Here is a 13,046-nt window from a genome sequence, read left to right as displayed (position 1 = left end):
TAATACCTACTAGCATTCCAATAAATATGTGATCTGGTCTTTGACCTGACTGAACCTCCATTTCTTTCCTTCTTCAATCCAATCTTCTCTCCAAATTCTCTAAACCTAATACTTTTGCTCAAATTGCCAAAAAAAAAAAAAAAAAAAAGAAAGAAAGATAGAAAGAGAAGAGAAAAGAAAAAAGAGAAAAGAAAAGAAAAGAAAAGAAAAGGAAAGGAAAGGAAAGGGAAATCTAATCTCAAGATATCATAAGAACGTTCTGGCTCCCTCTAAAAACACAGTAATATTCTTAATAAAGCATAATAATAATAATAATAATAATAAATATAATTACCAAACATTAGAAAATAACAGTATTTAAGAACAAGGGCTTGCAAAAACTACAGCCTACATGCTAAATCTGGCCTGCAGACTGCTTTTATATGACCTACAAGTTAGAATAGCTTTTTACATTTTTAAATAGTTGTTTAAATACACACGCACACAGAGAATAACACAAAACTGATACTACACATGTGGCCCACAAAGCCTAAAATATTGACTAGCTGGTCCTTTACAGAAAAGGTTTGCCAATCCTTGTATTTAGAGTATTTACTAAGTATTTGCTTTGTAAACAGAAAATGTTTTCTCATACTATAATCTTTCAGTCTAAAGAGTATCAAATAACTCTGATGTTCAACTGACTTTTCTTTTTTAATGTTTATTTATTTATTTAATTTATTTTTGAGAGAGAGAGAGGGTGAGAGAGAGAGAGGAAGAGAAACCAGGAGACAGAGAATCCAAAGCAGGCTCTGCACTGACAGTCCTCCATCAGCCCATTTCTCCTATTCAGCCTCTCACCCAGCATACTCTTTTGTAAAGACTTAACAGGTATTATACAACTGCAGATCCCTCACCCTTCCAGGGATTGTTCAACTTCAAATGAAGGAGAGTCAACATATTCTTGACAGCTCTGACTCAGGCCCCTGTTATTTCCCTTTTTTTTTTTTTAAGTTTACATATATTTGAGAGAAAGTGAGATAGAAAGACAGAACCAGTGGGGGAGGTGGGCGCAGACAGGATCCAAAGCAGGCTCTAGACTCTGTGCTAATACCAGAGAGCCCGAAGTGGGGCTTGAACTCATGAACCATGAGATCATGACCTAAGCCGAAGTCTGATGCTTAACCGACTGAGCCACCAAGGTGCCCCTGGCCCCTGTTATTTCTGACCTACTAATCTCTATCCATTCATCTCTCCCATTTTTCACTTACTCCATTAAAATGGCTTTAAAAGACAGTACTAATTAGACTATTAATTATATGTAGATTTATGTGACACTCAAAAATAAAATGTTCTCATTAACTGAATTCATACATATAATTACAACTTAGAGTAGACTTATTCACCTTCCTCCTTAAGACTGCTACCCTTCTCAGGTGCCTGGGTGGCTCAGTCAGTTGGGCGGCTGACTTCAGCTCAGGTCATGATCTCACCGTTCATGGGTTCGAGCCCCACATTGGGCTCTGTGCTGACAGCTCAGAGCCTGGAGCCTGCTTCAGATTCTGTGTCTCCCTCTCGCTCTGCCCCTCTCCATCTCATTTTTTCTCTCTCTCTCTCAAAAAATAAAAATATTTTAAAAATTAAAAAAAAAAACTGCTACCCTTCTCTACCAAAGTAGTACAGAATTCTAATCAAAAAATAGATGATTATCAGGGCACCTGGTTGGTTCAGTCAGTAGAGCATCTGACTCTTGATCTCAGAGGCATAAGTTTGAGCCCCACGTTGGGTATAGAGATTACTTTTAAAAAACAGATGATTGGGGCGCCTGGGTGGCGCAGTCGGTTAAGCGTCCGACTTCAGCCAGGTCACGATCTCGCGGTCCGGGAGTTCGAGCCCCGCGTCAGGCTCTGGGCTGATGGCTCAGAGCCTGGAGCCTGTTTCCGATTCTGTGTCTCCCTCTCTCTCTGCCCCTCCCCCGTTCATGCTCTGTCTCTCTCTGTCCCCAAAAAAATAAATAAACATTGAAAAAAAAAATTTAAAAAACAGATGATTATCTTTCATTATTATTTGCTTATTGTCATCATCTATCTTCACAATCTCTTCTACTTTCACAAACTAATAACAAATTGTTCATCCTTTTTAGAAACTCTATTAATGTCTCTTCTGCATTTGAACTTTTCTTCTCATAGTCTTTTTTGGTCCTTTGTTAAGACTTCAAATATGCAGAAATTCTAAAACTCTTAACTGTAAACCCCAAAATTCTCTATCAGATTAGTAATTTGTCAATATCCCTCCTTTTACAGAAAACCAAGTTCATCTATTTCATTATTATTATTTCTTCTAAGGGGTCACTTCCAAATAAAATTTACTTCTCGTTAAAACTCACCAATTCTTGGGGGGTTTGGGGGAGGGCTTGTTTTTTACTTTAAGAGATACAGCAATATAGCAAGCAGTAAATTATACAATGTCTACAGAATTTCATATGGGATGTAAAGAAAACCTTACAGTGGCAAATACATTTTTAAGATTAAATAGTATTAAATAACAAGAAGTCCCTCTAAATCAGTTTGGTGAACTTTCAAATAGCAAATATAAGTAAGTCTTCTCATATCTGGTTTGATTATCTGGACTCTATTTTATTTAATTACACAAATTAAGCTTCAGACTTTGAAAATTTGTTGGATTAGTCAATTTCAGAAGCATCCTAAACTCTGCTACTCAGTAACAAGACAGCTAAACTAGAAAAGCTCCAAAGATCTCATCAAAGAGAAGCAGGCAGATCAAAACCTCTATCTTTTTAATGTTTTTTAAAATTCATTTTGCAATTACAAATTGGCTTTTCATTGCAGTATTATTTAAATGGCCCCCAAATACAGAAATGGTTACGAAAGCTGTGACATACACATGCAATATTATACAGCCATTGAAAATGTTTATGAAGAGTTTGTAACATCATGGGAAGATATCTGTTGTCATAGTAAGTTAAAAGAACAAAATCCAAAATTCTATACATAATATAATCACAGCTACGTTTTTAAAACTATTTATAGGAAAAATGTATTGGAATAAAGTATTAAAAGTAAAAAGTTTAAACAGTGGTGAAAGGGTTTGTTTTTCCATTTTTTTATTTTTCTATATATTAAGGGAATGGCTTTTACAATGGAAAAAAGTATAACATTAAACTTTTTTAAGTTTTATATAAAGATAATTTTATAAGTTCACTTAAATTAATATTTTCTTTATTGAGATACGGTACCATCCTGATTAAACAAAAGTCCTACCAACAGAAAAAAAAATGTAAAGAAGTGATTAGGCTATCACATTAATATTTTTTTTGAAGATAAAGAAATGTGGAATTCAGTACAAGTTGGAAGAAACCAGAGAAATTTTCACTCAAAGATGATTATTTTAACATGACTACTGAATTTTAATAAAAGTATTAAAATCTGCTTCCCTGTCAAATTCATAAAGAATCGCTCCACAAAAAGAATCAAAAACAACCTGATACTGAATTTGTATTTTGCAAATCATACATGTGAGTTAACTCACATGATAAAGCCTGCCAGCATTATACAGATTGCTTGTGTTTATAGTGTTCCTCAGAAGCAAAATAGAAAAGCAGTGTGGTCTCACTTGTGAAATATGATTGATTGAAGATTCCATCCTTCGTAGCTGGGATGCTTGGATATCCAGCATCTGCAGGACATTGTTGGCCAAGGTATTTATCAGATACGCAACACTTGCTAAGGACTGGGTGGTGTAGGCTTTGGTTTCTTCTAGAGCTCGCTGCTTATCTGCTGACTAAAGGGGGAAAAAAAACAATCATCAATTTAAAGATAACTCATTCTATCAATCTACTCTACAAAAATGCTCATAAAATCCATTGTTTCTGAATCTACATACACTAGTTAAAAATGTTCTGAATGTTAATTATCAGTATCATGTAAACCCAACAACTGTTGGCTGAGTTAATATTTTCATGTTGAATAGATACATCTTTGTATAGATGCATAAAATCCTATAGCCATTATTTTAAAAATGAGATCCACTGGATTTTTAAAAAAAATTTTTTAATGTTTATTTATTTTTGAGAGAGACAGAGCATGAGCAAGGAAGGGGCAGAGAGAGAGGGAGACAAAGAATCTGAAGCAGACTTCCAGCTGTCAGCACAGAGCCTGACTCAGGACTCGAACTCATGAACCATGAAATCATGACCTGAGCCGAAGACAGATGCTCAACTGACAGAGCCCCCAGGCGCCCCCGATCCACTGGATATTTTGAGCAATGGCAGCAAGTACATAGCTTCTCAAGATCACCGTCTGGAAAAGTAGCACTGATGTGAATGTATAAATTCTAGCATCCATTTCTCTAGTTTTCTGAATTTGTTCTTTCCTTCCATTCTAAATGTGAAATGTGGGTAAAATGTAATGTCTCGTTAAAGTAATAATAATGACAAAACAATTATAATGATAAGTAAAAATGACACTGTAAATAAAAATAGGTAATAATTGTGGCAAATAATGAAAAATTAAAATTAAAATAATTAAATCTTTCTTCTCAATCACTTTAAGTGCTATAACTCTATGGGACATAAATTGCCAAGTATCAAACTCTGGTTGAAGAACAGAGTACACAGTAAAAAGTGGTTAAATCATTATTTCCAAGGTCACAAGGCAAAACAATGGTAAAGATACATATGCTATGTTGCTAAATGCTAGACACCATCTTCTATAGAAAACTTTGGTTTAGGGTGCCTGGGTGGCTCGGTAGGTTAAAGTGTCCGACTTCAGCTCAGCTCATGATCGCACGGTTCATGAGTTCCAGCGCCACGCTAGGCTCTGTGCTGACAACTTGGAGCATGGAGCCTGCTTCAGAATCTGTGACTCCCTCTCTCTGCCCCTCACCCACTCACACTCTGTCTCTCTCTATCTCTCAAAAAAATAAATAAACGTTAAAAAATTTTTTAACATAAAAAAAGAAAAGAGACTGTAGTTCAGTAGAAAGTACATGAGCCTCTGAACAAGAAACCTTTTATTTTCATGTCATCTCTACTATTTACTTTACAAGGTATCAACTTGGACAAGATTAACAGTTTCTCAATTTCCTCAATTAGAAAGCAAAAGAGATAAACCTCTATATCAACCATTCTAAGTAGTGTGAATACCAAATAAGATAATGAATGTAAAACCACTTTCTAAAACTACAAATCATGATATGCTGTCATTATCTCTTTGAGTGCTCATTAGCTATTCAAAGTTCACTACATTCCACTCTCCTCTCTTTCCTACACAGTACAGGAGTCAAAATTAACAACCCTAGATATGTTCTTCCAGGGAGAGCAAAATTCTTTTGAAGAAGGAGCAGTCAACAAAATAATCAAATTACACTCAGTTTATCTTGCAAAGAGTTAAAGATAACTATATTAGCTTTTTTTTCTCTTTTCTATCTTAATCCTTAGTAATCTCTTTTTTTAATTTTATTTTTTATTTTTTAAAATTTACATCTAAATTAGTTAGCATATAGTGCAACAATGATTTCAGGAGTAGATTCCTTAGTGCCCCTTACCCATTTAGCCCATCCCCCCCCAACCCATCTAGCAACCCTCAGTTTGTTCTCCATATTTATGAGTCTCTTCTGTTTTGTCCCCCTCCCTGTTTTTACATTATTTTTGTTTCCCTTCCCTTATGTTCATCTGTTTTGTCTCTTAAAGTCCTCATATGAGTGAAAAAAAATATGGAACGCTTCATGAATTTGCATGTCATCCTTGCGCAGGGGTCACGCTAATCTTCTCTGTATCGTTCCAAATTTAGTATATGTGCTGCTGAAGAGAGCACAGTAATCTCACTCTTATCAATACTTGAATTAACAACAGAGTTGAAACCAAATCTGGTAGAAGATAAATACTTTAAAAAAAACCCACCATACAGACTTCTAGATTCTGATTATACACGTAAGGAGCCTGAAAGACACTATTCCATCCTAACAAATAAAAAGCTCAACACAATGACAACGATCAACAACTTTTCTTGAATTCACAGCAAAAGCAGCAAGTCAAGTGAAGAGTAACACTTTTCAGAAATTACTCTAAATCAGGGGCGCCTGGGTGGCGCAGTCAGTTAAGCGTCCGACTTCAGCCAGGTCACGATCTCGCGGTCCGTTGAGTTCGAGTCCCGCGTCAGGCTCTGGGCTGATGGCTCAGAACCTGGAGCCTGTTTCCCATTCTGTGTCTCCCTCTCTCTCTGCCCCTCCCCCGTTCATGCTCTGTCTCTCTCTGTCCCAAAAATAAATAAACGTTGAAAAAAAAAATTAAAAAAAAAATAAAACTTTAAAAAAAAAAAAAAGAAATTACTCTAAATCAGAGTATTAACTCTAGAGAATAATTCAAAATTAAAACACTTAGAAAATTTATTTGATAGTATGCCTCAAAGGATCAAGGGGATGGATATCTGGACAAACAAATATTTTCAATGTACCTTTTTATATTGGATAGTATTTGAGATTTTTTGAAGAGCAAATATTATCATTTCATGCTCTGCCTTTGTTCCTAGTGAATATATGAAATCATGTAGCTGATTGATCATCAAAGATATGAGACCCTTTTATATTAGGTAGGCTTTGTGTATATCTACTTTTCCACAGAAGACTGAAGACCCTGTAATGTAAAATATATGAGAGATGCTTTTTGTGGCTGATATAACATTGATGTAAACCAACATGAAGTATGTATTTAGGGCATCATTCTTCTACATTAAAGTAAGGCAAAGGAACACTGTGAATTTTATAAATAAATTGCTATACCAATTGCTCTTTAAGGAAAAAAAGTTGGGAGTCCTTTAAAATCCTGATGTATCCTCATAATAGTGAAATCATGAATATATAGAAGTCAGGAATATCAGCTGATGTGATTGAAATGAAAGAATATTCACATACATCAGAGAAAAGTATAGCTTACTTTTCTACAAGGGCATACATTTATTGTACATTCATGTTTCCTAAATAATTGGCCTCAGTCTTGAAAACCAAAGAACGCACAACTCTCAGATGATTGTATCAGGAGAACAAAAATGCTTTTATTTTTTTAACATTTATTTATTTTTGAGAGAGACTGTGAGTGGGGGAGGGGCAGAGAGAGACAGAGAGAGAGAGAGAGAGAGAGAGAGAGAGAGAGCGAGAATCCGAAGCAGGCTCCAGGCTCTGAGCTGTCAGAGCCCAAAGTGGGGCTCAAACCCACTAACTGTGAGATCATGACCTGCACGGAAGTTGGACACTTAACTGATTGGGCCACCCAGGCATCCCCAAAAATGTTTCTTGATTGTTTGTAATCTATTTTTTCACCAAGGAGCACACAGTGGTGTGCTTTATTTAAGTGCTTTATTTAGACCAAGTATGAACTTTATATATTTAATAAAACTAAATGGTTTCTAATGTATTAAAAGAAAAAAGTTATTCCTGAAACCCTTTAGAAGGAAAGGGCATAGATGACATGATCACCTATACAGAAATCCCAAAGAATTGACCAAAAAAATTCTTGGAACTTAATAAAAAGATTACATCAAGGTTGCAGGATACAAGGTTAACATAAAAAAGTCAACAGCTTTCCAGCAATGAACATAGTAGCAATGAACAAGTGGAATTTGATATTAAAAACAATATCACTTACATTAATAACCAAAAATATAAAATACTCAAGTACATATCTAACAGAATATGTCTGAGATCTATATAAGGAACATGGCAAAACTCCAACAAACAAAATCAAAGAACTGAATAAATGGATAGGAAGACTCAATACTGTCAAGATGCCCATTCTTCCCAATCTGAAATACAGAGTCAATGCAACCCCAACCAAAATACCAGCATATTATTTTGTGTATATCAACAAACTGATTCTAAAATGTAAAGGCAAAAGACACAGAATAGCCAATACAGTATTGAAGGAGAACAACAAAGTGGGAAGACTAACACTACTCAACTTCAAGATTCACTCTACAGCTATAGTAATCAAGACAGATATACTAATCAAGTATGGTACTGGTTAAAAATGGACAAAAAAGTTCCATGGAACAAAACAGCCTAGAAATAGAACCACATAAAAACAGTTAACTATCTTTAACAAAGGAACAAAGGCAATACAATGGAGGGAAGACGGTCTTTTCAACAAATGGTCTGAAACAACTGGACATTTAAATAAAATACACACACACACACACACACACACACACACACACACAGCTTATACTTCTCATAAAAATTAACTCAAAATGGATGATAGACCTAAAAGTAAACTGCAAAACTATGCAACTCCTGGAAGATAACACAGGAGAAAATCTGGGTGACCTTGGGTATGTCAATGACTCTTAAATACAAAATCAAAGGCAAGATCCATGAAATAAATAATGGATAAATTAGATTTCATTGAAATTAAAAACTTCTGCTCTACACAAGACAATGTCAAGAGAAATGAGAAGACAAACCACAGACTGGAAGAAAATATCTACAGAAGACACAACTGATAAAGGACTGTTACTCAAAATAAAAACCACTCTTCAAAGTCAACAATAGGGAAAAAAAATCAATTAAAATAGGGACCAAAGACCTTCACACACACCTCATCATAGAAGACACACAGATGGCAATAAGCCCATGAAAAGATGCTCCACATCATATGCCATCAGGGAAATGTAAATTAAAACAACAACAAGATACCATTACACCTATCAGAATGTCTGAAGTACAGGACACTGATAACACCAAATACTGACGAGGCTGTGGAACAACAGGAATTCTCATTCACTGCTGGTGGGAATGCAAAATGGTACAGCCACTTTGGAAGACAGGTTGTTGGTTTCCTACAAAACTAAACATACTCTAACCAGATGATCTAGTAATCCAGCTTCTTGGTATTTACCCAAAGGAGATGGAAACTTATGTGTACACAAAAACCCATACAGAAATGTTTATAGTAGTTTTATTCATAATTGCCAAACTTAGAAGCAATCAAGATGTGGTACATCATACCACACTAAAAAGAAATGAGTTAGCAAGCACTGAAAAGACATGGAGTAACCTTAAATGCTTATTACTAAATGAAAAAAGATGAATCTGAAAAGGCTACATGTTGTATGATTCCAACAATAAGACATTCTGAAAAAGGTAAGACTCTGACCATGAAGGCAGTAAAAACAACAGTGGTCTGCCAGGGGTTGGTCAGAGAAGGGATGAATAGGTGGAACACAGGGGATTTTTAGGGCAGTGAAAATACTCTGTATGATACCATAAGGGATACATGTCATTACACATTTGTCAAAACCCACAGAATGCAAAACACCAAGAGTGAACTCTAAAGTGAAACTGTGGTCTTCGGGTGATTATGTGTCAAGATAGGTTCATCAATTGTAACAAATATACCAATATCGTGGGGGATGTTGAAATCTCTATACCTTCCTCTCAATTTTGCTGTGGACCTAAAACTGCTCTAAAAAATAGTCTTAAAAACAAACACAAAATCATTCTCTGTTGTCAGCTACTTTCAACACAGGCATATCTGTTTCAAATTTCACAAATGTCAATGCCAACAAAAGATGTAAAAATTGAAACAGACTCTTAACTGTAGAGAACTCTCCTGTTGCCAAAGGGAGGTGGGTAGGGGGATGGGTGAAATATGTGATGGGGATTAAAGAGTATTCTTATGATGAGCACTGATAATGTATAGAATTGCTGAATCACTGTACCATACACCTAAAACTAACACTGTATGTTAACTGTATTGAAATTAAAATTAAAAACAACAAAGTTTTAAAAGATACAAAAATTATACTGTCATCAAACTTATATAAAATTAGAATTATGCTTATAAATTATACCATAAATTAAATTTATTTCTAAAAATTTAACAGATACCCTACAGTTGAAGGTAACAAAACTCCAATTCCTCTATTCTGACATTTGCCAAAATTTTTCATACTACACCTAAGCAGATTATTCAATAAAGAGCCACAGATTATAGGATTTTTAAGGTGTCAGATAGCATCTATTTAAGAATAACTATGAGAGAGACTAAATCACGGTATCCCAAATGTAAGTTCACAGATATTCCCCAGAAATCAGCAAATGTCTTTAATAATTTTTTGTACTTTAAATTTCCACAATAATGTATTTACAAAATTTTAAAATTCACATATTAACATTACATAATATAAATCCTCTGGAATTACTGAAAAACTAAGACGCAAAGCAAATTCAGCTCTGCTTTGGGGCTCAACTGTGTCAGGCCAAAGTCATGCTACTTTAATTGCAAAGCAAATTAATGAGATAAAAGAGGCAAACAATATATAAATAAAGCATTCGCATCAAATGATGACCAAGTGTACACTACATTGTGCTGTACAAGCAATTAAAGTTTTTTAAAGGGTTTGCAATGGCTTAAATAACCAGGAGACTTGAGTCATTCCAAGGAACCCCCGAGAAGTCCATCGTACACTCTGTAATACTGCTCAAAATAATCTGTAAACCGAGACACCTGGGTGGCTCAGTCTATTGAGGGTCTGACTCTTAATTTTGGCTCGTCATAATTTTGTCGTTCATAGGATTGAGCCCCCATTGGGCTCTGCGCTGACAGTGTAGAGCCTGCTTGGGATTCTTTCTCTCCCTCACTCTCCCAAAATAAATAAACATTAAAAAAAAAAAAAGTTAGAAAAAAGAATCTATAAACCCACCACATATTCAAATTTCAAGGACTATTAAGTTTTGGCAAAATATTACCCATGACATTAGTGCTCCTGATTTAAATTTTATTAATTTAGTATTTTGTTTTGTTTATAAATTTATTACATATTTATAGTAATAAATATGTTACTAATAAATATGTCTTGTTACAAGACAGCTGTAATTTTAAGTGGCTTATATCTAAGTTTACGTTTGAACATTAAATAACATTAGCATAAAAATTACATTTATTTTTCAAAATAAATCAAGTCAATACAGGCAGTCAGATTTCTTTCTTTCTATTTAAAAGGGTTTGATCTTTACTTAAGCCTAAGAATTACTATGTCAGTTCATATGTAATTATGAAAAAAGAATGCAAATACAGTCCTTTAAGCATTAAGATAACAGCCCCAGAACACATGTAGACTAGGGAGATAAATACTTTTTTCTGATCTTGGTCCCACAGAATAAGATTGCATTCAATTAACTAGAAATAACTCATTAACCTATAATACTCATTCTTGTACAAAATTCACAGACAGCTTAGTAACTATTTTCATTAGAAGAGACAAAAATCTGGTTTACATAAACTCTATGAAACAAAAATAACAAAAAATGACACATAGAAGTAAATGCTGAAAATGAACACTACAATGAAGGAGAACTGTATGGCCACTGTTACAAAAAAAAAAAAAAAATGTTGACCTATCATTCAATGTAACATAACTATCATATATATAAGACACTGCTCTCAGAGCTAAGGAATTTTAAAACATTGTATCTGCTCTGAGGGATCTATTATGGGAGAAGACATATAAATAAATTACCAATGTGAATTAAACAAGGTTAATAAAAACTAAGAAGTACAGTGAAATAAACATAATATGATAGTATGAGGAAAAGGCATGTTGAAAACAATTATCAATTATGTCAAACACCTAGGTCGATTTTTAACCAAGAAAATAATGAATTAACATAGTATACACAGCTGATTCAGAAAAAAAAGTAATTCCCACAGATTACTTGTATTATACGTATCTTTTTAATCAGGTAAACCATTTTATGACAAGTCTTAAGTAAATGTGTAAAAAAAACTCTACTCCCTTATTAATCTTCAAATAAAAATATCAGGAAACTTTTACATCATTATTACTTTGCACTGATAACCAAAACAGGTTAACAATGAAGACATGAGTAATGTTTTCATAGGATAAACACCCTATATATAAACAACTCCCTATACAAATAACTGTATATATTTTTCATTCTTAATTTGTAAAAAGCTTATTCTGTCTTGGCCTCTAAATCATGGGATTATAATACTGGAATCAGAACTTATTCAGACACCTCTAATTTTGGCTTAGCCATTAATTCTACCCCCAACCTATTACCTAATTCTCCCCATATTTGGGAGAGAGGCCATCCTCATCATCTTCTCTACCAGATCCTCCACCACTCAATTTGAATGTTAAAGAACACACATTTTCAAATACATAGCTACCCCTCCAATCCTTCAACAGAGCAATTCTGGAAACACTTCAGCATGATCAACTTACACTATTCTGATACACCTGAGTCTGACACTATAAAACACTATTCTCTGGCTTATCAGGTCATAATTTACCCTAAAAACATACCTCTATTCCAAGGGTTTCACTATTCTGATCTAAGCTTATATAAATTCCACTACCTTTATAGCTCTAAATCTATCTCAGAAAAATAATCAATTATGAAAAAGGCACAGATAGGGTGTTCACTGATGACACAATTAGTGGGGAAGGAAAAGAAACATAAGACTGATTAAACAGTACATTTATATAGTACATTCATACAGTAATGAGAACAGTATTGCTATGTATTACTGAGACAGAAATACATCTACAAAGTAAGTGCAAAAGAGCCAGTTATGAAGCAATTTTAACACAATCATCCTGATTCTGTAGGTGCCTGTATGTAAAAATGAGCATAAGAAAAGAGTCAGAAAAAAATAAGCTCCAAAATATCAACATAAGTTTTCTCTGAATGTTGGGAATATAATTTATTTGGGTCTTTTCATAAAGATTACTTCAGGCAAGTATTAATTTTATGTGTCAGAAAAAAATAAAGCTATTACTTTTTTTTTTTTTTTTTTTTTTTTTTTTTTTTTATATATGAAGTTTATTGACAAATTGGTTTCCATACAACACCCAGTGCTCATCCCAAAAGGTGCCCTCCTCAATACCCATCACCCACCCGCCCCTCCCTCCCACCCCCCATCAACCCTCAGTTTGTTCTCAGTTTTTAACAGTCTCTTATGCTTTGGCTCTCTCCCACTCTAACGTCCTTTTTTTTTTTTTTTTTTTTTTCCTTCCCCTCCCCCATGG

General features: G+C 34.3%; 1 protein-coding gene and 1 non-coding gene across 29 annotated transcripts in view; both read right to left on the bottom strand.

Annotated features, from left to right (window-relative positions):
* ABI2 (abl interactor 2) overlaps positions 1 to 13,046 on the bottom strand; it is a 123,031-nt gene that overhangs the window by 67,206 nt on the left and 42,779 nt on the right. For 22 of the 28 annotated variants that reach the window (XM_032594482.1, XM_032594481.1, XM_032594472.1 and 19 more), the window contains exon 2: positions 3,613 to 3,780. In XM_032594482.1, the coding sequence (XP_032450373.1) occupies positions 3,613 to 3,780 (168 nt within the window). Of the gene's footprint in view, positions 1 to 3,612; positions 3,781 to 13,046 lie in introns of those variants that run through there. The other 6 variants (XM_032594485.1, XM_032594488.1, XM_032594489.1 and 3 more) reach the window with 1 other exon arrangement.
* On the bottom strand, positions 5,707 to 5,813 carry LOC115522509. Its single transcript, XR_003971415.1, has one exon. It is a non-coding gene; the product is annotated as a U6 spliceosomal RNA (small nuclear RNA).

The sequence above is a fragment of the Lynx canadensis genome, chromosome C1 (genome assembly GCF_007474595.2).
Source record: "Lynx canadensis isolate LIC74 chromosome C1, mLynCan4.pri.v2, whole genome shotgun sequence".
Lineage (NCBI taxonomy): Eukaryota > Metazoa > Chordata > Mammalia > Carnivora > Felidae > Lynx > Lynx canadensis.
Note: the sequence above shows the minus strand (reverse complement) of the source record. Positions and strands in the feature narration are given on the sequence as shown.